Source organism: Castanea sativa, chromosome 11 (assembly GCF_040712315.1).
Source record: "Castanea sativa cultivar Marrone di Chiusa Pesio chromosome 11, ASM4071231v1".
Taxonomy (NCBI): Eukaryota; Viridiplantae; Streptophyta; class Magnoliopsida; order Fagales; family Fagaceae; genus Castanea; species Castanea sativa.
Genome location: NC_134023.1, coordinates 13574211 through 13599331, shown reverse-complemented (window position 1 = coordinate 13599331; position 25121 = coordinate 13574211). Strand labels below are relative to the sequence as shown.

Below are 25121 nucleotides of genomic sequence, written 5' to 3'. Positions count from 1 at the left end.
CAGTATATTCACAAATTCTACCATCAATGGCAAATGCCTTTTCCCTTTTATGGGCCAAACAATATTGGCGCGGACACCACACTATAGCTCATCTGTGGAGATTATCCTTATCATTTATGTTATCTTTACTAAAGTTTATCATCAGTATTTGATTAGTATCAGATTAGTATGTTGAGATTATTTAGGATTCGTATTGGGAGAGCTTATCTTTATCATTGTGAATCCTAGAAACTGTACATAAAGCTTCAAATGATTTCTTTTGTATTCAAACTATGATTAATATTATTCAAGTTATTTGCAAAGTTTGCATTACGTTTGGTGGTGAATCCAAACAACCTTAGGTGGTGAAGCCTAAGGTCTACAGCGGGATTAATCTAGGTGGGAAGCCTAGGTTGTCCTACATCAAATATGCCAAGGAATAGTTTCAGGACATAATATAAATTCAAGTAAATGCATTTCCATGACTTACCTTCACAATATTGTCAGCATACTTCATTACCATGGATACAGCAAGGCCACTGCACAAGAGACAACTTAAGAAGATTGTAAGTTACTAAGAAAGTTAGAATTGCAGAAGAGAACTTTATGTACAAATAGAAGGCCCTTGTTACATATTTGGTAATTTACTTCTGTTTTATCTATAATTCATTTATGATAGTATAATTGAACTCCTACTTTTGCCTCTCTTCAGATTGAGTGAAACCATCAATTAATATGTTTCCGGGACAAATGCAAAGGGCAAGCCAACACGTGACAATATTTAAAATCATAAAACCATGCACCCTTTACCCTTCTAAAATGTGCTGAAATATTGGTATATAGTGTCAATTACCTTTTATAATATTCCCCAGAATCAGTAAAGAATAACTAAAAAAAGCACAACGAATAATAATAATAATATTATTATTAGCCAGATTTTTTTTTCCTTCTTTCTTTTACAACTTTTCCGATTAAACATGGGAGGTGTTCGCAATTTCTTTACTGGATCCAAACTTTTTCAGTTGGTGATAGAGGAAGGGAGCGTTATTTTTCATTAAGGATTTTTGAACGGGGCAAGTTTTTCATGAGGTCAGTTTTTATGTGTAAGGATGTGGCACAATGGTTGATGAAGACTACTAAACACACCGTCGTGGGGGTTAATCCCAAGGAATTTTTTACATTCAGGGAAGGTGATATTGCGTACACTCTTCAACGAAGTTCAAATTCCTTTGGACACTTCCTATTATTGACTAAACTCAAGGTTGGGTCTAAGAGGTCTATTATTATTCTTGAAGGCAAAGCAAAACATTGGTGAAAGTTTTGAGGATTGAATTAAGAAAGATGTTGGAACCAACCCAATACCTAGGAAGCACGGGTGCGGTATGGCAACTCTGTAGTTTTTGAAAAAGTAAGGTGCGGGTGCAGCAAGATATGATTATTAATAAATTATTAAATATATTTTCTATATATTACTAAGCATATTTTTTCATATAATGGTAAACATATACCAATTTTAGGGTTTTTTTTCTTTAAACTAAAGTCATAACGGAGTGTTTTGCCCAATGTTATTAATACTGTATCGGCACCCATTTCGGTTTGTCCATTGGAATGGTATATTTCAGTACAAGCCTATTTTGGCATACCAAGTCAAAATTACCGAGATTGCTGAAGAAGAAGAAGAACAACAACAACAACAACTACTAGAATCATCACACGTACTCCACACGTGCGATGAGGCTCTTTTTTAATTTTGAGTTAATATAATTTTTCAATTTGAATTTATCTATTGTCAGTGATGTTACAAAGGAAAGGACTTTTAAAAAACTAAAATTTAGGAATTGAAATGGGGTAAGTGTGTGCTAGTTTTTAGGAAACAAATGTATCAAACGTGTGTGAGATATGTTTAGATAAAAAGTGTGCTAAATTTTAGGGAAAAAGTTTCCCTAGGGGTCCTTTTTTTAATTTTGTTGAATTATAATTTTAACCCTATTTTTTATTTTTGAAGAATAAAGATTATATAATTAGATTAGAGGTATTTTTGACATTTTTGTAAGCCATAACTAATAATAATAAATTTTCCCATAAAAAATTATTATAGTCTTTTTAAAATCATAAACAAAGTGGAATTATTATTATAAAATATTTATATAAGGCTTTTCTTTTAAAGATAAAAATAAAAATTTGTTTAATTGTTTAAGTAACCTTCCCAGAAGGTTTTGCAACCTACTTTTTCCCATTTCCCAACCCACCCACGTGAAACTATGAAGGCATATTATCAAATATCAAATCACCTACTCCTAGGGCTGTCTACGGGTCGGGCTAGGTCAAGTTTGTGCCCAACTTGAACTCGACCCAACATTAACGGGTGGGGAAGATTTTAACCCGCAACCAACCCGAATGAAATTTCGAATCAACCAGGTCGGGTTGTATGTGTTTTCAGGTTTTCAAGTGTGTATCAATCGGTTTCGAGTTTGTCGATAATGCCAGATTTTGGTTGAAATTTGGCCAAATCTTGTCAGATCTAGCCAAATCTTTTTTTTATAAGTAATAAAAAAATTTATTAAAAAACCAACCAAGTACACTGGAAGTGTACTACAATGGCACATATCAAAAACCCAAATTACAACGATCTATAAGATCAGGGAGAGAAAAACAAGAATAGGAAGGCAAAACTAAACTCCACTCAAGGAGAGTACGGAAAAAGAAAAACTTATTGTTATTGTCACAAAGAGACCGTTCACAATCCTCGAAGCATCCAACATTCCGCTCCTGCCATAAGCACCAAAACAAACAATGTGGCACAAACCTCCTTAAACCTATACTTCAATGTCTACCAAACTTCCCCTGCCAAGAAGCTAACACCTCACTAACTTTATACAACATAACCTAATGTATAGCAAACAAATAAAAAACCATAGACCACAACTCATATGCTATAAAACAATAAAGAAGCAGATGTATCACCGATTCCTCACACCTTTTACATATAAAGTACTACTCTAACACTGCAATGTGCCTCTTGCAAAAATTATCCGTAGTTAAGACCTTACCTAAGGCAGCAGTCCAAGAAAAGAACACTACTCGAGGAGGAACCTTTAATTGCCACACCATTTTCTAAGGAAAATCAATGACAGAAGAAGATAAAGAGTGACGGAAGCCTCGAACCTCAAAACCTCTCCTCATTGCTGGCTTCCAACAAAGTTTTTCATCAACAACGCCCCACACATTCGTGGAATAAAGCATAACCCAAAAAAGATCAAATAATTTTGACTCCCAATCTTGTGGTGGAGGACGGAACTAAATATCCCAATGAAGCCTCCCATTAGAGAAACACATCACCTCCGACACAAAAAACACCCTTGCCCAACTAATACTATAAAATTATGGAAATGCTTCCTTAAGAGAACAATCCTACACCATACATCCTCCCAAAACTTTATCCTAGTACCATCACCCACATCAAACCGAAGAAATTTAGCAAAGTCCAGCCAACCACTTCTAATGGATTTCCACACACTAACACTGTAGGTCCCTAAAACCAGTTTGGTACCACCCCCTTCATCCCCCTATTCAGCCTCAATGACCTTCCTCCAAAGGGCATCTCTCTCCATTCTATATCTCCACAACCATTTGCCTAACAAAGCAAAATTAAATGTTGAATCCCTAAACCACCATTCTGCACCGGCATACAAACCTTAGCCCATTCCACCAGAGGAACCTTAGGAGCATCAATACCACTCCAAAGAAAGTCTCTTTGTATTTTCTCCATACAATTAGCCACCTTTACTGAAATAGGAAGGAAAGAAAGGAAATAAGTAGGTAAACTAGACAAAGTACTCTTAATAAGAGTTACTTTGCCCCCCTTAGATAAATACCTCTTCCACCTAGTTAGACGTTGCTCCATCTTCTCCAAAATAAGGTTCCAAATTGTCTCCTCTTTATGGGAAGCACCCAACGGAAGGCCCAAATATTTCAAAGGAAGTGAAGACTGCTAACAACCCAAAATCTCCACTAATTCCTCCATATTAGGCACATTACCAACTGGTACAAATTCTAACTTCAGTAAGTTAATTTTTAACCTTGATACCACTTCAAATCTGGCTAGAATCCCACGTAAAGCAGCTAAATAATTTGAGTCAACATCGCAAAAAATAAGTGTATCATTAGTAAATAAGAGATGGGACACCGTTATCAACTACTCAGAAGCCAGAAAACTGTCTCAACATAGTAGTTGCATCTCAACATAGTAGTTGCATCCAACATACGACTCAAAGCCTCCATAACAATATCAAAAAGGAGCAGAGATAATAGGTCCCCTAAATGAACACCCCTAGTGCTTCCAAAAAATCAACCAGACTACCACTAATTAGAATAGAAAATTTGACAGTTAATATACACCACATAATCCACTTTTTCCATTTTTCTGAAAAGCCACATCGCTTAAGCAAATACATAAGAAACTTCCAATTCACATGATCTTAAGCTTTCTCAACATCAAACTTGCAAATAAGCCCTGGCACCCCGTCTTCATCCTACTGTCTATACATTCAGAAACAATTAAAACAGAATCAAAAATCTGCCTACCTTTCACAAAGGCATTTTAAGAATATGATATAAGACTATGCACCACCCAAACAATTGGCCAAAACCTTAGATATAATCTTATACATCCCTCCTATCAAACAAATAGGACGAAAATCCTTCACCTCCATAGCATCAAGTTTCTTGGAAATGAAGGCAAGGAAAGAAACATTAAGACTTCTTTCAAACACAACTTGCTCATGGAAATTATGACGGACAGCCATAATATCTGATTTTAGAATGCTCTAGCAAGATTGAAAAAAAACCATGGAGAAACCATCTAGACTTGGTGACTTATCACCATTGAATCCACTAAGCACCCCAAACACTTCATCCTCTTCAAAAGGTCTATCCAACCACAAAGCATCTTCCTCAGAAATTCTTCCAAACTCCACATCATCCAGAACAGGTTGATGAACCTCAATTTTAGAGTAAAGCCTTCAATAAAAATGAGTAACACATTCCGCAATGGATCCCTGGTCGAAAGTCATCACCCCATCCTCCATAAGCTATCAATAGAATTAAACCGTATATGAGAGTTGGCCATAAGATGGAAGAATCTTGTGTTCCTATCACCTTCTTTAATGCAAAATACTCTTGATTTCTACCTCCAACAAATTTCTTCCAGCCACATCATTTTTCCAACTCTCCACTAATCCTTTCCTTATCCAGCTTTCCCTCTACTGTGAGAATACGACTTTCCTCAACAGTCTCTAACCCCCAAAGATCATTCCACAACTTCTTCCCTCTTTCTTCTACATTACCAAACTCCTCCACATTCTATCTCTTGAGATCAACCTTCGAAGCCTTCAATTTATTTGCTAAAACAAAACTAGGAGCTCCATAAAAATGATAAGACTCCCACCAAGAGTGTATCCTTTCTACAAAACCCTCATCTTTTAAAACCTAAAAGGCCTCCTTCCTCTATGAAAATTGCCTCCCTATAGAAGAATCGGAATGTAGTCCGATAGCAACCTAGACAACCGCTTTTGACAAACAGAAGGAAACTTAACCTCCTAAATTGGTGTCACAAGAAATCTATCCAACCTCGACCTGTAAACACCCTCACGAGAATTTGACCAAGTGAAACTCCCCCCTTCTAACGGTAGATCAATCAACCCATGTTCAGAGATAAAATCAAAGAACTGATGCATAGCCTGAGTAAAAAAGACAAAGCCCAAACATTCAGAGGGAAATCGCATAACATTAAAATCTCCTCCTACACCCCAAGGTACATTCCACCAACTGCATAAACCAGATAGATCCTCCCATAACAATCTTCTGTCCCTGTCAGAATTGGGCCCATAAACTCCAGTAAATGCCCATTCAAATTGATCAACCACATTTTCAAACCTACAAGAAACCAAAAAATGACCCACCGCTTCCTCCACAATCTCCACCACCCTTCTGTCCCACATCATAATACCCCTCCAGAAGCACCCACAGAACCTAAATAAACCCAATCCACATGCTGACCACCCCACAGATTACGAATAATTCCTTGAGTTATAAGCTTCAATTTAGTTTCTTGGAGAGAGACAATATCAGCCCTCCAATTCCTAATCAAGTTTCTAACTGGAGCCTTTTTTCCTGCTCATTCAAGCCCCTAATATTCAATAAAAGAATTTTCAGGTGCATTGATGTACCACAATAGCCCGATCCCTACTAACCCATCTTGAGTCAGTTTCCCCACTCCAGGTACTTGCCAAATTTTTAAGTTCCCAGTGAACCTTCTGCCCCACCTTGACCATTTTCTTTTGTGCTCCTTCCTCTTGCAACTTCTGTTTTTCTCCTATCTTCTAGAGCAAAGAACAAACCCGTAACCTGCTCTTCAAAGCCCTCCAATGAAGTCTTCACAAATTTCTTGAGAGCTTTGATCCTATTGATCACCCAAAGAGATAAATGACTACTATCAATTTTTTCCAAACTCCCAACCTCCATTGGGTTCCTCTCAAACGCCTCCATAGGCTTACTCTCAGACTCCGCAGGATTTTCAGTTGCCAATGGAGCCATAACCAACTGCTCACCACTACATTCGAAGGGCAAAATACCCTCATCAGATTTCCATACCTCATACTCCAAACCCATATCAACAGAAGCATAATCCATTGCACCATCACACTCATCAACCAAACTAGTAATTTGTCCATCACCAAGAAAAGAATCTGTACCTGGAACATTACCACCCTCTGAGCCTGAGTAATCTGTCAATGTCTCTGGAGACCTATATAGAGAAAGTGGAATTGCTATTTGCCTCCCATCACGAAGCTGAAGCACCCAATCTTTAGAATTTCCCCATACTTTTCCCAATCACCAACAAAATCCCTACTTGACGAGCATTGGTTATGTAACCCATCATCAGAAACATGGTCAAGCGCCTCCAAACTTCGAGTTAATGTTATCGAAACAACCTCACCCTCCTCTAAATCTGACCCTCACAATATCGTATGGTGCGAAGCTACATCCTTCACAAACGGACCATTAGAAATTGGAACAGCCTTGCTAACACTTGCCTAAAGCAAACCTGAAGAAGAAGAATCACCAACAATCGGAGAGACCAGAGCCGAAACTTTAGTTGCAAGCTGCGTCGGAGCAATACTTGAGACACTTGGCTGGGTTGGAACTTTTTGAGGACACGCCTCTAGTCTTTTATCAGAGTTTGGTTGCTGGGTTTTGGGCTTAAAGGCAGGCCCATTCTATTTCACACCAGTAGGCTTCCAAACAGCCAAATTGGGCTTCGGCCCAATTTCTTAAGGCAGTGAAGACAACTTGGACTTCAGCCCATTGTCTTTAGGCAGTACCGTAATATCTGGCTTTGTCCCAGTAAGCTCAACAGAATTTGAATCTACCTCACCGACTTTAGAAGTAATCACGCCCCAATTGCCTTCCTTCCCACGCTCAACACGCAAATAAATATCTAAAGCCAGCGTATCTTTGATACCACTACTCACAATACCACTAATGACAGACATAACATCCGCCCCTAATTGCGCCTTCACCTTCTCAGAATTGCCTTCGAGGGCACATGATGACCAGAAATCGTCCTGTTTGTACCTGAATGTGATGGTTATTCCACAAGTATAAGTGTTTATGGGTGTAAGAAGTAAAAATCGGAGGTCTCCAGGGAGCTTCACACATATACACTCCTGAAAACCTTCACACACATATACACTTCTAGAGATTTCACACACTTATACACTTAGAGTAGAAATTCTATCTTAATAATAATAATAATAAAAATAAAAATTGCATTTCCAAGATTCTCTCCTTTCCTTTATTTCCTACCCCACCACCTTTCTTCCATGGTTTCTCCACCGCCACCGTGACTGCCTTGGAGACACCTTTTTGGTTACCACGGATGCCCTATCGTACAGGAACTATCGCCTTTCTCATATGAATTCCAAAGCCTCTCCAACCACTCCCCAACTTCCCCTCCAGAATTACTATGGATCCTTTACGTCTGCCTCTACATAATTCAGATAGCATCAAGAAAGAACCATGGGCATTGGACACCACTTGCATAATGAAGACTTTATCACCCTCCCTCACTGCTCTTGCAAACTGACCTAGAGATTGCTTAGAAATCAATTCCTCAATGTGAGTCAAGATTATCATAGAACTCTCCTTCCCCATACAAACATAACATAATGAATTTCGACCTCTTTCATAAATACGTAACAAGCAGAATGTTCCCCCCTCCTCAACAACAAACTCAAAAGCTTTTGATTTAATGAAAACAAACGTAGAGCCCCCCATAGAACAAAACAAACAAAAAAAACAAGAGGGAAACCAACAAACTAAAAAAAAAAAAAAAAAAAGATGGACAGCACAATCCATGACTCATTCTAGGTAGCCAGGCCTCTCTGCCAGCAAGAACACCGCCTCTAGTAGCTGGAACTCATTCCAAGGACTTCAATGAAGAGCAATAAATTGCTAAATCACTCGATTTTTTGAAGATGACAAGTTCAGATTTAGTAGGGCTAATTACCAAGAATTTATTGGGAGATGGACCTGACTCCATAAACAGCTCCAAAAGTTTGACATTCCTTCTATCTAGAAGTAATGCAGTTCCACCAGATCTAACAAGATTTGGCCGATATTCCTTCAGATCTATAGAGATCTAGCTGGATCTATCGAAATCTAGCTGGATCTATCAAGATCTAGCCAAGATCACCTAATATCGGCAGAATTAAAGCCAAGCTTACCAGAGTTTTGACGCGGAGAGAAGAAGTCTTCGAGTGGGTCGGGTTCATTAGGTTCTCAAACAACCAAACCGCCACTTGAACCGACAACGTCGGGTCCTATTGTCGGCGACCCGCGGCTGACTGAACCACCGCTTGGATCAGGTGGTTCTCGGGTGGAGATCGTCAGGTACTAGGCAAGTCTTCGAGTCCGGGCAAGTGGTGGACAGCCCTACCTTGTCCAATTGTAACTTTATTTCATTTTGTCCCAGCGCTCTCTTGAATCTCTTATCACTATGTCTCAAAGCTCTTTCTCCAAGCTCTCCTCTTATTCTCATTCTCATCTTCTCTTTTTCTTTTTTCTTTTTTCTTTCCTTTCACAAAGTCATATTGTTTCTACTCCATCAATCCATGTTGATCTTCATTTTTTTTTTTTCTTTCACCTTCTTTGTTCTACTAACGGTGAGACTTGAAAGCGTCAAGACTTGCTGATATTTTTTACCCTATTGAAAAAAAAAAAACTTACTTCAACCCTTTTTGTTTTCCAATTCGGCCCATTTTGGACCGAATTAGCCAGTTTTGAACCAAATCAAACCAATATCGGGCCAAATCGAAAAATGAAAAAAATAATAATAATAACAATAATAATTCATCATGGATGCGCATGCAGCCGCATCGAGGGCTGCACAGCGTGTCCATGCATGTCGGACACAGGTGTGCCGCCCCTAGAGGTGGACCCGTGCTTCCAAGCCCAATACGCAGTGAGTGGTTCAGGCCTCTAAAAATTTATTGCATAGCCACATATTTCCGGAATTCATACTTCTAGACCTTTTGTGGAAATCACAAAAGGCCATCACATGAGCAATGGAGGGAGGAATCAACCACAACATCCGGGTATAATAGATTAGGGGAACACTTTATCAGAAGATAAGAGGGTTGTGAAACCGGTTTCAGTACATGGACAGGTGGTGTCGAGTGAAATTTTGGTAGGCAGCCCATGTCTGACAATCGTAGGTGGGGGAGAAGAGAGAACCCAGTGCTTTAATACGATTGCTAAACTAGGGGATAAAATCCTGGTGAACATTAAAAAGAGATTTCCATTAAGGTTTAGTTTGAATTCTAATAAATCTGATAAAGGAAAAAGGCATGATTATAGGGAATTTAAGCTGGACAGAGAAAGGTTTGACTGTGGAAGTGAAGGAGAAAGGGAAGAGGCAGGTATCATAGGTTACACGGGGGAACAAAAATACAAACAAACAAATGGTGGGCCTTGGCCCAAACAATAACAACCTGTCTTGTGTGGACCTTGGTAAATTAGTTAATACTTACTCAGAGGCCTAAGCGTATTTGAGGTGGGGGAGAATTCAAAGTCTGGCCCAAGCGAGCCAACTCCTGAGTCAGCGATATACCTAAGCCTCAAGCCCAATTACAAAATCTCTGATTCTTGGTCAGATTTCGAGTGACGCAGCGAGATATTTTCAATGAAGGTCGTCCTAAGTAACTCCATCCCACTCTCAATGACACACATGAGTGAGCCTCACGGTGACACCGGGTCAGTCTGATATGGTGGTTTACCGATCTATGTTCTCTCGATTTGTATCACAGTTAATTGGCCTTTTCTTTTATGATCTTCTCCTGGGTCTGGCGAGAGCTAGGTTTATGAGTTTGGGGGTCACAGGTAGTGTTGTTCTTGGCGGTGCGAGTATTACTTAGGGGATGGGATCATGAGTGGTAGGCCAAATGCAATTATTAAGCTCGATCAGTCCATCTCAACAGTGAGTCCCACTAAGGTGAAGTGGTGGAGTCACAATAGGGTTTGGGTGAGGAGGACTTATGCAATCCTCTAAAGATGATCTCTCCTCTTGGGTTGGCTTCGTCGATAAAGCTGGACAACGGTACTGAGATATGGGGTGGCAATAATCCTCAGACTATTTGCAACTAGGTGAAATACAAAATCCCTGGTTTTAGCAAATTGGTTGGGCTTGCTTTGGGAAGACATGAGGTATGCATTGCTTACTTACAAAGGCTAGAGAGTGAGATGGAGGCTGCCAACTAGTTACACAAGGAAGCTAATGTTCATCGTAAAGTTACAGAATCAGCAGGCAAAGGCAAGAGAGAGTTGAGGAATTTGTTACCCTTGGTTAATTATAATCGGAGGTAGAGTGCCAATTGTGCAACTGCAATAGTAGATGGGAAGTTAGATTCTTTATGAAGCTAAAAATGATTTCTGGGGATGTTATGAACGAATCTTATAAACATCTTGTAGTGAAAAGCTTGTGACATGAGTGGAAACGAAATGTAGTCTACTTACAAGAAACTATGGTTGCTGGAATGGATAGAAAGATGGTATGCAGTTTATGGAGTTGTCCTTATGTGGACTCGGTTACTTCAGATGCTGATCAAATGGTTGGCAGAGTGTTGATTATGTGGGATAGGAAGGTTCTAGAAAAGTTGGAAGTTTTGGTGGGTTCTTTTTTAGTGTCGATCCGATGGCAAAGTGTGGTGGATGGCTTTATTTGGGCATGTTCAGAGGTGTATGGCCCAAATGATAATAGTCTGAGGAGGAAAATGTGGGATGAGTTGGCTAGTATTTGGCGTTATTGGAATATTCCATGGTGTTGTATGGGGCATTTCAATATCATTCATTTTCCAAGTGAACAAATGGGTGGTTCAAGTCTTACTCCGGCTATGAAAAAATTTCTAAGTTTATTGAGGACCTTAATTTAATTGATTTGTCAATTAAGGGAGGGAGCTATACTTGGTCTAGTGGATTGAACCAACGTTCGAGGTCTAGGATTGATAGGGCCTTGGTTCCTCTTGACTAGGAGGAACATTACCCGAATGTCATTCAGCGGATTTTACCTCATCCTATTTCAGACCACTTACTCCGACTATGAAAAATTTTCTAACTTTATTGAGGACCTTAATTTAATTGATTTGCCACTTAAGGGAGGGAGCTATACTTGGTCTAATGGATTGAACCAGCGTTCGATGTCTAGGATCGATAGGGCCTTGGTTTCTCTTGACTAGGAGGAACATTACCCGAATGTCATTCGGCGGATTTTACCTTATCCTATTTCAGACTGCTTCCTTATTCTTTTGGAGGAAGGGGGAATTGTAAGGGGTAAGATTCTTTTCAGATTTAAAACTGATGGTACACTCCTCTCTTCGGCTCAAGCTTATAAGTGAAAAAGTGGGGGGGAGCAACTGATGAGGTAGGAACAAGTTTCTCAGGAAGTACAAAAAATAGTTTCCCTGGGAGTACAAAATCCTACTCAAAAGAAGTTTCTTTTTAATGTGTGGACAATTTTTGTACTCTAGGGAAACTTATTGCGTACTCCCTGAAACTTTCTTGTTGTCCCACATCGCAAAGATCTTCCCCCACTTGCTGCCTTATAAGCCTGAAGCTGAAGGAGTAGTGTACCATCAGTTACTAAAATTGCAAGTGCACAATTTGTACCCAGACCCAAAAAAAAAAACAAATGATAGGCTCAGGCCCAAAGAGCCCTATACAATGAGATTTGTAGAGTATGGGTTTGAAACCTAGGTTTGGGATGTTGGAAAGTTGACCAACAAGCTAGAATGCCGCTGTCTATACAAGTAATAGAAGGACGTGACAAAAAACCCTCCTCAGACGTAAGCCGATGACAATTTATACAGTATTTCCTTTTCTAAGTAAAGATTACAATTCTTAGTTTTTTTAGCCAAGAAGAAGATCTCTCTCCTCTTTCCTCTCTCGTCTTCTTATATACTTCTTCTTCTTCCCTATTTCATCCACGTGTCACACAAATCATCTTCTTAGATACTTGTCTCATCCACCACCTTCTTGAGGTCTTCAAATAATAGCAAGAAGGCTGAATTCTACTGTTCAGAGGTCATTTCTCCATTAATGCGGCCAAGGAGGTAGATGCAGGGCCTTTAATGTGGTGGTAGCAGCTTTTTCCTCAGATATTTCTCACACGTTGCTGCTTCTAAAGGGTGCTTGGATCACACTTTTACCCACCAGTTCTTCCAGAATTCTGCCTCTAAGTCGTTTAGCAAGTCTCAGGGCCCTTGCTGGGCCTGTCCGAAGAGATATTCCTCCTCGGACAACTCCTCGGATCACTATAGTGCGGACTGACCTGCGAGCCTAGAGACCTTGATCAAACAGACTTGTACCAACCAATCAGGCCCAAAGCCCAAACATTTATTCAAACACTTTTACCCCCCACAGGTATAATCATCTCAGCCTGTTAGAAGTGGAAGGGGTGATATTTGAGGAGGAATTAGAGGTGGCTACTCAAGTAGTACAATTCAATAAAACTTTGTATCAAGAGACAGAGGAGTGGAGGCCTCTTGTGGAAGGTTTGGATTTTGACCATATTAGGGAGATGGAAAAGGGCTGGCTTGAGAGGAGGTTTAAAAAGGAGGAGATTCTCCTAGTTTTCAAAGATCTGGAAGGGACAAAGCTCCAGGTCCGGATGGTTTTTTAATGGCCTTTTTTCATCAGTGTTGGACAGTTAAGGAAAAAGATGTCTTAGTGGTCTTTGAAGAGTTTTATTAACAAAGGTAGTTTGAAAAATCTCTTAATTCTGTATAGCTTTAATCCCTAAGAAGATGAGACCTCTAATATTCGAGACTTCAGACCTGTTAGTTTGGCGGGGAGTGTGTTCAAGATTTTGGCCAAGGTTCTAGCAAATCGTCTAAAAATGGTTTTAGAGCAGTTGATATCTAAGTCTCAAAATAGTTTTGTAGGTGGTAGACAAATACTTGATTCAGTCCTTGTTACCAATGAGTGTGTTGGCAATCGAGTAAAAAGTAAGATTCCGCGAGTGATTTATAAGCTAGATATTGAAAAAGCTTATAATCATATGAACTAGGAGGCTCTCTTAGATTTTTTGAAGAGAATGGGTTTTGGGGAAAAATTGTGTAAATGGATCCATACTTGTATTTCAACAGTTCAATTTTTTGTCTTGGTTAACAGGTCTCCAGCTGATTTTTTTGGAAGTTCAAGAGGTTTAAGACAAGAGGACCCGCTTTCTCCCATGTTGTTCTTGGTTATGATGGAGGTGTTCAGTAGGATGCTGGAGAGAGTAGAAGGGGGCTGGTTTAATTCACGGTTTCAGGGCTGATGATAGGCAGGGTGGAGGAGAATGTGTTTCACATCTTTTTTTTGCAAATAATGCAATTCTATTATGTAATGCAGATGTGGAACAGATTCTACATGTTTGGATGTTACTACTTTGTTTTCAAGCTGTAATGGGTTTGAAGGTCAACGTATTTAAGAGTGAAATGGCTCCTATAGAGAAGGTGAATAATGTGCATGCTTTGGCAAATATTTTGGGCTATAGGGTTGGGACTTTGCCTATGTCTTATCTAGGCATGCCAGTGGGGCCTTCTCATAAGTCTCATTCTATTTGGAATCATATATTGGAAAGAATTGAGGGAAATGCCAGTTGGAAGAAGTTGTACTTGTCAAAAGGTAGTAGATTGACACTAGTTAAGAGTATGCTATCTAGTCTTCCTACTTATTTTTTATCTCTTTTCACTATCCCTACTCATGTGGTTAACAAAATTGGGAAGTTGCAAAGAGATTTGATGTAGGACAAATTAGGGATTTGTCTACATTTAGTTGTAGTGGGTTTAGGAGAAGTTGGGGCTATTTAGGGGTTGTGTGAATAGTACCCATGAACAGTAACCTTAGAAAGGAGAAAGAGAGAGAATGAGAAAGAAACAACAAAGGCCAACATGCCTATTGCTCAAATCACTCAATTTTATTATTCAACTCATTCTACTCCTTGAATACATTGAGCACCATATATATATATATAAAAGACTTTTACTTGTATTAGTAGTATTAGGATTCCTAATAGTACAAGGATTACTATTTAACCCTAATAAATTAAACCAAAGCCCATACATAAAGACCCATAATTAAATAAGACTCATTAATAAAACCCATGGCCTATAACTATGGCTCATACCCAACAATTGTAAAATTACTAAAATACCCTTGACTCAAGAATAACCAAATAAAATATAAAAACTTAATTACCATGGACACTTATTCTTGGGCTTTACCTTAGCCTTAGCCTTAGGCTTCCAAAGAGAATATGTTATGATTCCACCATCAGGCTCTCTTATGGATTCCAAAGCACATTTGTTAGGGTGAGATAAGGTTTGTTTGCCTACTACCAATGGTGGTTTAGGAGTACGAAAATTGACCACTTTCAACAAAGCCTTGCTAGGGAAATGGTTATGGCATTTTGGGGTTGATGAGACATGGGTTTGGAGGAATGTGGTAGCTTCGAAATTTGGAGAAGAGTGAGGGGAATGGACATCCAAGCTGGGTAGGGGTGTTCATGGTTGTGGTTTGTGGAGAAGTATACGGATGGCGTGAGAAGCTTTTGGCAAAAACATCCAGCTTAAGGTTGGGGTGGGGAATAGAGTGAAATTTTGGACAAATAGGTAGTGTGGAGATTTACCTCTCCAATTGACTTTCCTAGTTTTGTACATTCGTACGATTGATAGAGCTGCCTATGTAGAAGCTACTTAATATAAATAGGGGCAGGGAATAGGAGAAGCTGGGATGTTCATTTCATTTGGGGTCGTAATGATTGTGAGGTGGGAGTAGTGGACGATTTCCTTCATCTTTTGGAGTCCAATATATTCCTGCCGCAGGTGATGGAAGCTAACGAAGAGTGGGGATTTTGACATCTATGCATTCTATCATAAATTGCGAGGTTCTTCTTCTGTTGACTATTTGGAAGGTTAAGGCACCCCGGGGTGTCTCTTTGTTTGGAGAGCAACTTGGAATAAGATTCCTTATTTTTTTTTATAGTTAATAGATATCTTCATTAAAAAAAAATACTTCATGTTCATGATGTTAAACAAAATGTACTGGAAACAAATACAAACAAATCAAACAGAGATAGAATGCACAAAATCAAAAATGGAAATATATTATGTAAAACCTCAAGTACAAGACCACCCAAACAATGTCCCAACTAGCAAAGACTTCAAAGAATCCGCAAATTTCTCAATGTCCTCAAAAGTGCGGGTATTTCATTCCTTCCAAATTAGCCACATCAAACAGGCTGGAACCATATTCTAGACCGAAGAAGAGTGTAAACCCAAATAATTCTCCCATGCAAAAAGAAGAGAAACAACCGTCCTTGGCATCACCCACTACAAACCAAAGATCAAAAACACTTCACTCCATAAGGCGTGTGCAAACTTGCAATGAAGTAAAAGATGATCCACTGTTTCTCCATCGCAACAACACAAGCAACACCAATTAAGCAAAGACAACTTCCTTTGTACAAGGTTGTCAATAGTAAGAATACTATCTCGAGCTGCAGTCCACAAAAAGAAAGACACTCTTTTAGGTACCTTACTGCTCCAAATACATTTCCATAGTAGAGAAAAGGTAGGAGGAGCAGATAATGAATTATAGAAAGAGCGCACATCAAAAACACAATTCAAAAATCCAACTCCTACTACCACCATCTGGTGATATACTAATTAACTCAGAAATCCAAGCTTCTTTACCTATAGCACGAGAGAAAAGATCAGGGTAAAGATCATTTAGGGGAATATGCCCACACCAAAGATCATACCAGAATCGAATACGAAGACCTTCTTCCGCCACATACAACACATGACCAAAGAAACTCTCAGCACCTTTCCTAATATTCTTCCACATTCCACATCCCTGGGCACCTCTACTAACTCTATAGTGCACCAACCTCCACTAGATTCTCCCTACTTGGTAGCTATAACCTAACGCCATAAGTGATTGGTTTCACTTCCAAAACACCACAACCATTTTTCAAGCAGGGCTCGATTAAACAACCCAAACCTCCTTATCCCCAAACCTCTTGTTTCAACTGGCCAACACACCTTATTCCAAGCAATAATAGGATATTTGAAAGCTTCCTTAGAATTCTCCCACAGGAAATTTCTCTGGATCCTTTCTAATCTGTCTGCCATAGCTGGAGGGATAGTAAGCAAGGATAAGAAATAGGTGCGAAAGCTTGAAAGGGTACTTTTCAATAAAGTTAATCTACCCCCTTTTGACAAATATAAACATTTCCAACCAGAAAGCTTATTCTCCATATTTTCTATAATAGGATTCTAAATTGATGGATCCTTAAAATGAGCTCCAAGAGGCATACCAAAGTAAATCATGGGTAGCCTACCAACATTGCAACCTAAGACACCAGCCAGAGTATCCAACCTCCCTACCACCCCCACTAGAACAATCTCACTCTTACCAATATTAACTTTCAAGCCGTGATAGCCTTAAAGAAAATCAGCACCATTCAAATATATAAAAGTAGTTCCCTAGTTGCATAACAAAAACGGATAGTGTCATCAGCAAAAAGATGAGAAATATGCAAACCTCCTTGTGATCGAGAATTCGCTTGAAAACCCCTAATAAAGCCTCCCTCTTCTATTCTTTTCAATAGCCTAGTCAAAACTTCCATCACCAACAGGAAAAGAAGTGGAGACAAGGATTCCCCTTAGCAAAGGCCTCGAGTACTACCAAAAAAACCCACTATAGAATCATTAACAAGAACTGAAAATCGAATTGTAGAAACACAAAACTTCATGCACCTCCCCCACTTCTCTCCAAAACTCATCCTTTCCATGAGATAAAACAAAGCATCCCAATTCACATGATCATAAGCCTTCTCAATATCCAACTTGACAATCACACCTTGAATACCACTCTTCATTCTACTATCCAAACATTCATTAGCAATGAGAATGGAATCAAGAATTTGTCTCCCCCCAACAAAAGAATTCTGAGAATTTGATATAAGTTTATCCAAAACACAACAAAGCCTATGTGCCAACACTTTTGATAGCAGCTTATACAAACTACCCACAAGGCTAATAGGACAAAAGTCCTTAATGTTAATAGCATTGGTCTTCTTAGGAATCAAACATAAGAAAGTGGCATTAAGGGATTTTTCAAAGATGCAAGTTCTATGAAAATCCACAAAAAAAGCCATAACATCTTCTTTTACCACACTCCAACACTTTTGGAAAAAAAAACATAGTATAACCATCTAGGCCAGGTGCCTTATCACCTTCAACCTCTTTTAAATCTGCAAGAATCTCCTCCTTATCAAACTACCTCTCTAAAGATAGTCTCTCAGACTCATCCAAACAAGCAAATTGTAGGCCATTAATAGTAGGTCTCCAAGATTCAAGCTCTTGATATAGATTCTTATAAAATTCCACCACTTGAGCTTGAACCACCCTGTCATCCTCATAAAGCACACCCTCAACTTCCACTCCCCTAATTTGATTGGTTCGCCTATGTGAGTTAGCCAACCTATGGAAAAACCGAATATTATTATCCCCCTCTTTTATGAACAAGGCTTTGGATTTTTGTTCCAAGAAATTTCCTCCAAAGAAGCTAAATGCTCGATATCAGCTTTGATTACAGTTCTTCTAGAGACAAAACTTGCAGCTTTTCTCTCATATCAAGTTCCAACAACTCAGTCAAAAGACATTTCTTCCTAAAAGCCACATCCCCAAACACATGCTTATTCCAATGCTTAAAATCACCTTTCAAAGCCTTCAATTTACAAGCTTAAACATAACTTGGAGGCCCGACAAAGTGATAACCCCTCCACCACTGCTAAACGTGATCCATAAAACCCTCCAATTTCAACCATATATTTTCAAATTTAAAAGCACTCTTCCCTCTCAACATACCTCTTGCATCCACTAAAATAGGACAATGATTTGACAACACTCGAGGAAGAGACTTCTGTGTCACATCCAAAAAGTAATCCTCCCAGTCAGCTGAAATCAAAGCCCTATCAATTCTGGACATGGAAGGATTATTAAAATCACAAAACCAGGTGTAATCACCTCCCTCCAAAGGCAGATCAACCAGATTATGTTTCTCAATAAAGTCAGAGAATTTAAACATGGCTGAGCTAAAAGAGTTACAACCAAGCCTCTCTACTGGATATCTGATGATGTTAAAATCACCAATCAAACACCAGGCCGAACTCCACCGCAATCTTATAGAATCAAGTTCCACCCACATATCATTCCTAGCACTGTCATTAGATGGACTATACACCCCCAAACATACCCATTCAAAACCGTCTACCACTCCCTTCAACAAAACAGAAACAGAAAATCTACCAACAAAATGATCAACTTTCTCAAACACCCTCCTATCCCATGCCAACCAAATACCCCTAGCAGTGTGAATTGCATCCAAAACTGCCCAATCTACAAATGGATTGCCCCAAAAACTTTTTACAACGGTAGAGTTTGTACTGTCCAATTTGGTTTCCTGTAAACAAATAACATCACCTTTCCACTCCTTAAGCAAATTTTTCACAATAACCCTCTTATGAAAATTATTTAAACCCCTCACATTCCAAGATAGGATTTTCAAATTCATGGATACTGATCTGAGCCCAACCCAATGAATTTCAAACTACCTTTAGAGTTTGTACCAGCCTTTCTATCATAATTAATGGAAGAGACTAAACTCCTTAATTCCCTCATACATTTCTTACTTTTATTCCCTGTCCTACTAGAATTGACAACTGCAATTTTTTCTTCCCAAAATTTCTCCAGTTTTGTGAAAAAAAAACAATGCAATGACTCTCACAAGAGTCAATAGGAAAACCCACATACTTGCCAAAAACCTTGATCATCATTTTCACCCAAACCGATGGCTCTAAAACCACCTCCAGAAAACCATCATCTGTTGCACGCTCCTCTACAAACAAAACCAAAGCTTCATTGGGATCACACAGGGCTAAAGGACCACCTTTCCAGGAATGACAATCCTCCTCTCCAAAACCCAAAGTCTCTAACTCCCCACTTGGGTCAGAATCCAAAACATCAAGAGGAGAGAAAAGTTTAGGACCCATTAAATTATTGCATCGAAGCATGTCAACCAACTCCTCACCCACCGATTTTGCCGGAGAAACAACATCAACACTTGGATTATCTTTAGTCGGAGAGATAACTTTAAGCTCAACTTTCCGAGAGACATCGGAAACCAGACCAGAGGTTATGTCGGCCCTCGGTGGCCCCTCTTTAATCATAACCTCTGGGATAGGCCCACTCAGAATGATAGGACTAATGGGTTGTGGGCTTAACTTTCTCAGCCTAAACCACTTTACGCTTTTCAGCACCTACCAAATCAGCTAATATTTTTAAAGAAAAATGGGGCTTAAGTCCATTTAACTTTAAAAGCACGTGTATGCCTGCCAGAATAAAAAAGAGCAAATTCATTTGACTTTTTTTAAAAATCAAATCCCCCAATTCAGATAAGCATGCAATAATCCAGTCCAAGCCCAAACAACCCATACAAATAGAACCATGAAAGATACCCCGAAGTTCTGTAATGGAAAAAGAATCAAATCTGCCACCATCAAAAACCAAAGAAAAAGTTTTTGAATCTATCCGAAAAACATGTGATTTCCCCTTAAGCACCTCAAGTTTAGGAAAAGGCTTGGCAGCGAGGGGTAGAGAATGAGTAGGAAGCTTTGTAGAACATGGATGAGGCAGTGATGGTGGGGGAAGGAAGAGGGGTGGGGGGGTCATAGCAAGCAATTCATAGCCTTCTACATTCGTTTTCCTTTTTTGCAAACATGGATTGGAAATTTTTGATACTTGGGATAAGATAACTTGTGAAGTAGGGTTTTCATTTTGTTGACTGGTGCATTATGTATCGTTGTTGTGGGGAGACAATGGACCATTTACTACTTCATTATGAGAAGCGGTGGCGGAGCTTTGTCTTTAGAACTTTTGGGGTTTCTTGGGTTTTTCCTAGTTCGGTTACAAATTTTCTTTTTAGTTGGTAGAATTGGTTGGGTAAGCATTCATTATACATTTGGAATTTAGTTCCATTGGGTTTGATGTGGTGTATTTGGAGGGATGGAGGGAGCTTAATCATCGGACTTTGAGGACTTGAATAGATTTGATGACCAATTGCTTGCTTTATTGAGCGATTCTCTTTTTTACTAGTCTAGGACTTGGAGATTCACATCTAGTGATTCTCTCTCTTCGTTCATCAGTTCTCTTCTTCTTTGTAATTAATTTCTTTCTTTGTTTTGTTTTTCTATTGGTTTCCATAATCTCAGCTTGCTTTATGTCTTTTTGCATAAAGCAACTTTTTGAATATACATTTTTCTTACTTATTAAAAAAATGACTAAGAGTGAGAAATTTACGATAAACACAAAGCTAAAGTATGCTAATAAGCTACATTTATGAAATCAAATAAGATATAAAGATACCTTAGTGCTTGGTTGAGAATCATGATAACTGTAATAGATGAGTATCCATAGAAGAATCTCCTGAACAAAAGAAACAGTAACTTTTAAACTAAACCTTCAGTTCTAATCAGAAAAGAAGAATATTCAACTTCTAAGAGAATTGGAAACAGAGACAAATGATGGAATTACATGTTCACCACCATATCAAAATCTTGGATCACTATAGCAACAGCACTAAACACCATACCAAAGATGTACAGCCAGAAATTTTGCACGTTTATGTTTCTTGAAGGATGCTTTTTCAGTATTACCTGTGAAAATCATAAGCAAGATAATTAACAGAACAGTTATCTAGATCACTCTAATAAGAGTTTTCACTTTTTTAACTCTGCGGAACAAAATCCATCAATTAGCAAAATTCAACCAAATCATTGATCAAGTTATGTTGGGTTAGGATTCAAACAGTAAATGACAGATATGAATTGTAGTTCTGAAGAACTAGAGTGCAAACTATGTACTTAAAAAACTCACCTCGGTGTACACTCCTGCAAAACCACTAAAGAGTGCCATGACCTGCAAAGAAATCACCCCCATTATGATAACAAGAACCTTAAGCTATAAAATGTTTTTTCTTTTTTCTTCATTGTTGTTTTAAGAGTGTCAAAAATTTTGGTTCACTCACAATGACCATCACCCAACCTTCAACAGAAGTATGAAAAACAGCATCAGAACTGCAAAAACAATGTCATTTTCTAAGGCACAGATAATAATTTGAAAGTAGACAAATATTGAATTTCTAGGAAAGATTATACAAATAATATAGTTAGAAATGATGTTCACTAATTCCTACTTGTCAAGACATGGCTACATGCACCAAGATATCATCACTTCCTAAAAGTGATATAAGATTTAGTAAATAATATTTCATTCATTGGCAGACTACATCTTGTCCCATACTATAGACATGAAGTACACATCCATCAGTATGGATTGTACATGCGACAATTCCAATAGTATCTTTATGGTCAACATTTCAAAACTCAAAACACAAGCAACTAAGTCTAAAACAGTTTACAAATAAGATGTTTGAGCAAACTTACTTTGTTTTTAATTGAGTTACACTGCACCCAGCACATAGTTGAATGAGAGCCGCCCATTGAATATTGCTTAACCTGAAAGAATATATAATTGAAACACAAAGCTCAATAAAAAATTTGCCATCCTAATTGGTTTGGCTTAAATTCTTAATTTGTTTAAATTAGCTTTTTCCTTTATCTTTGACTCTCCATCCTCAGACACGTAGCCCAAGAGCAGCTGAATTAGTACATATGTTCATGCCCATGGTGCTTTTCACATTCCCAATATGTTCTTGAATTTCTAAACTAGACAAAGAAAAAAGGGGGAAAAAAAAAACAAATTTGCTTGATCTTTTTCTCTTATTTGGGCCAACATTCTTAACATTAAATATTTCTAACAGTATCAACAAGATGACATGTAAACCAAATGAATTATTATGACTCTTCCTTCTTCATTGCATCTGTTAAGGGGCTTTTGCAAACATTTTCCATGATGGAATGAAAAAAAAAAAATCCAATGTAAATGATGTTAAGGACTTACTTCTTCTTAAGTATAATTCGATACAAAATGCCAGTGCTAATAATATTCAGATTCTTCAGTATCTGATAAAGCGGGGCATCCAAATGCTCAAGGATGTAGTACTGCAACATAAAAACAAAGAATACACATTAATCAAATTTCAGCAAGCAAGAATAACGATGGAATTGTAACATGCTTACCACAACTAACCTGGAGCAGATTTTTGACTAGGTAAAGTAATGCAGGAATGGGGTATACAATAACTTCATCCAATGTTGTACTCAACCTAGACAAAAGGCAGAACAAGAAACAATAATTTTTTTTTATAGGTAATATAAGAACTATTATTGATGAAAAAATGAAAAAGAAACATACAATGTGTTCATAAAGATGAACACAGTAAAGCACAAACAGAACACAAAAGAAAGCAATCAAGAGACTAAAATAAGAGAGGAAATAAACTGAACAATAGAAGAACAATTTGTAAAACCCTAGCACCGAGACCAATCAACAAGACTTCTCAAGCATAAGCCTTTTAACTCAACCAAAGACTTCTCAGAATCTTCAAAGGACCAACAATTACATTCCGTCCATATAGTCCGCATCAAGCATCTTGGAATTAAATTTCAAATATCTTAATCATGTTTCCCATGCCAATGATTTCAACAAAATAATAGTTCCGCCATAGAGCTAGGCAAGACCCACGGAATACCGATATTTGGGATAAATAGATAGATATGATTGGAATAAGCCTGTAGACTTAAAATATAAACACAGTTTTTTTTTTTACATAGATAACGTAAAAATATTATTAATAAAAGTGTCAAACTGAGTACATTGGAAAATAAACACAGTTAAATAACTATTCTTTGAATTAAAGAATAGTCATTCCCCTTTAAAATGGATGTAATAGTTATTCCTTAGTACATATAATAGCTTTTAAAATTAATATATTTCCAAAACTATATAGTTTCCTTATACATCATCTTTTACAAGCTTTTTATGCATAACAACCAAACTTATGGATAGTAATAGTTATTCCATTACAATATCTTCTATTCCTAGTAATAAAGATTATTATTCCTAATATAATCTACATTCAATGAACCAAACCTACCCTAAATCACAAGTTTTAAGAAAATTAGCATAAAAACAAACACTGAAAACCTGTTATCTTTAGTAAAACCTTCAATTCTCCACATTCTTGCCAATGCTAAGATTGATAGTCCGCATTTCAATGCTTCTACCTAATTCAATAAAAGACGAAATAAATTAATACCCATTTCTTTGATTACCTAAAAAAATGACATATATCTATTCATTTGATAGCTAAGATTTTGAACCTGAGACCTACCAAATTGAAAGTTACATATAAATTACACTTGAAACATAAATTGGTAATTAAAAAAATTATTATTTTTATTTGAAAATGATAATTATGCTTACCATAAAATTACAAGTGGTAACACTATACTCGTACTTGCCATTTATCTTTGACCACACAATAAGTATGCCTTGTGAACTCGTAAGAAGTGTCAATGCAACTATCACAATGATCCTATAACAGATACAAACAAAGTTACGCAATGTACTTACTAATCTCTCTTAATTACAACATGGGTTTTGATTAGAAACTCATACTTGAGCTTCCATTTGGACCAGTGAACGGTGGTACCTCCCAAGGTGGGCACTTTAGTCATTGAAAGATCTTTCTGACTTTCTTTGTCGTTTCCACCACCATTATCATCCTCATCCTTTTCCCAGAAACAAAAACAAATAAATAAATTTAAATAGATGGGTAGGTATATGGGTCCCATATGAGTGAAGAGGAAAAGAAAGGGTCGTACCTGATTTTTTAGTTTTCTGTGTTCCATATCGTCTCTTGTCCTCTTCAGAAATCTCTCTGTGTCTCAGGTTCTGTTATGAATCACTTTTTTTTTTTTTTAATAAATGAATTACACAATTTTGGTTGGTCATTTGGCGCGTTTGCGCGGAGCAAACTCGCGTTTGTGAAACAGCATGCTACTTTAAAATCCAAGCTCCAACTAACTCTTTCGTTTTTTTTTTTTAATGCTAAGATTAGTAATGTACACCGCATTTTCAATTTTCCGGTATTTTAGATAGGATGTAATATTCGCTGCAATATAATAGTTATTCTTTTAGTTTAGTTATTCTTTAATTTGGTTATAATTTTATTATAAGGAAAAGTCATTCATTATAAATAATTATTCTTCAAAATGAGGAATAACTATTCCTCTTTAAAAGGTTGTATTAGTTATTCCTTAATAAATCTAATAATTTCAAAACTTAATATATTTTCAAATAAACAAACTTTTTATATACATTTAACAATTATAAAAATAAAAAATTATAAAAATAAAAAATTATAAAAATAAAAAATTATAAAAATAAAAAATCATAAAAAACAACACATATTTCTCTTAAATTTAAAAATAACAATATTTAAGGAGATATAATTGTATGAATAAAATATTTCCTAAAATAAATGTTAAGTTTCATTCTAATGTTATACTCCCT

The 25121-nt window shown here is 37.6% G+C and overlaps 1 protein-coding gene across 1 annotated transcript in view; it reads right to left on the bottom strand.

Annotated features, from left to right (window-relative positions):
* Window positions 1–24597, bottom strand: part of LOC142614756 (CMP-sialic acid transporter 2-like) — a 32699-nt gene extending 8102 nt beyond the window's left edge. The window contains exons 1-12 of the mRNA XM_075787383.1: window positions 24431–24597; window positions 24225–24337; window positions 24030–24141; window positions 23751–23830; window positions 22794–22869; window positions 22605–22705; window positions 22088–22159; window positions 21670–21718; window positions 21519–21560; window positions 21177–21298; window positions 21009–21068; window positions 470–518 (exon numbers count right to left, since the gene is read on the bottom strand). Coding sequence (XP_075643498.1) covers window positions 470–518; window positions 21009–21068; window positions 21177–21298; window positions 21519–21560; window positions 21670–21718; window positions 22088–22159; window positions 22605–22705; window positions 22794–22869; window positions 23751–23830; window positions 24030–24141; window positions 24225–24337; window positions 24431–24457 — 903 coding nt within the window. The 5' untranslated portion in view covers window positions 24458–24597. The remainder of the gene's footprint in view (window positions 1–469; window positions 519–21008; window positions 21069–21176; window positions 21299–21518; window positions 21561–21669; window positions 21719–22087; window positions 22160–22604; window positions 22706–22793; window positions 22870–23750; window positions 23831–24029; window positions 24142–24224; window positions 24338–24430) is intronic.
* Between the last annotated feature and the right edge of the window lie 524 nt (window positions 24598–25121).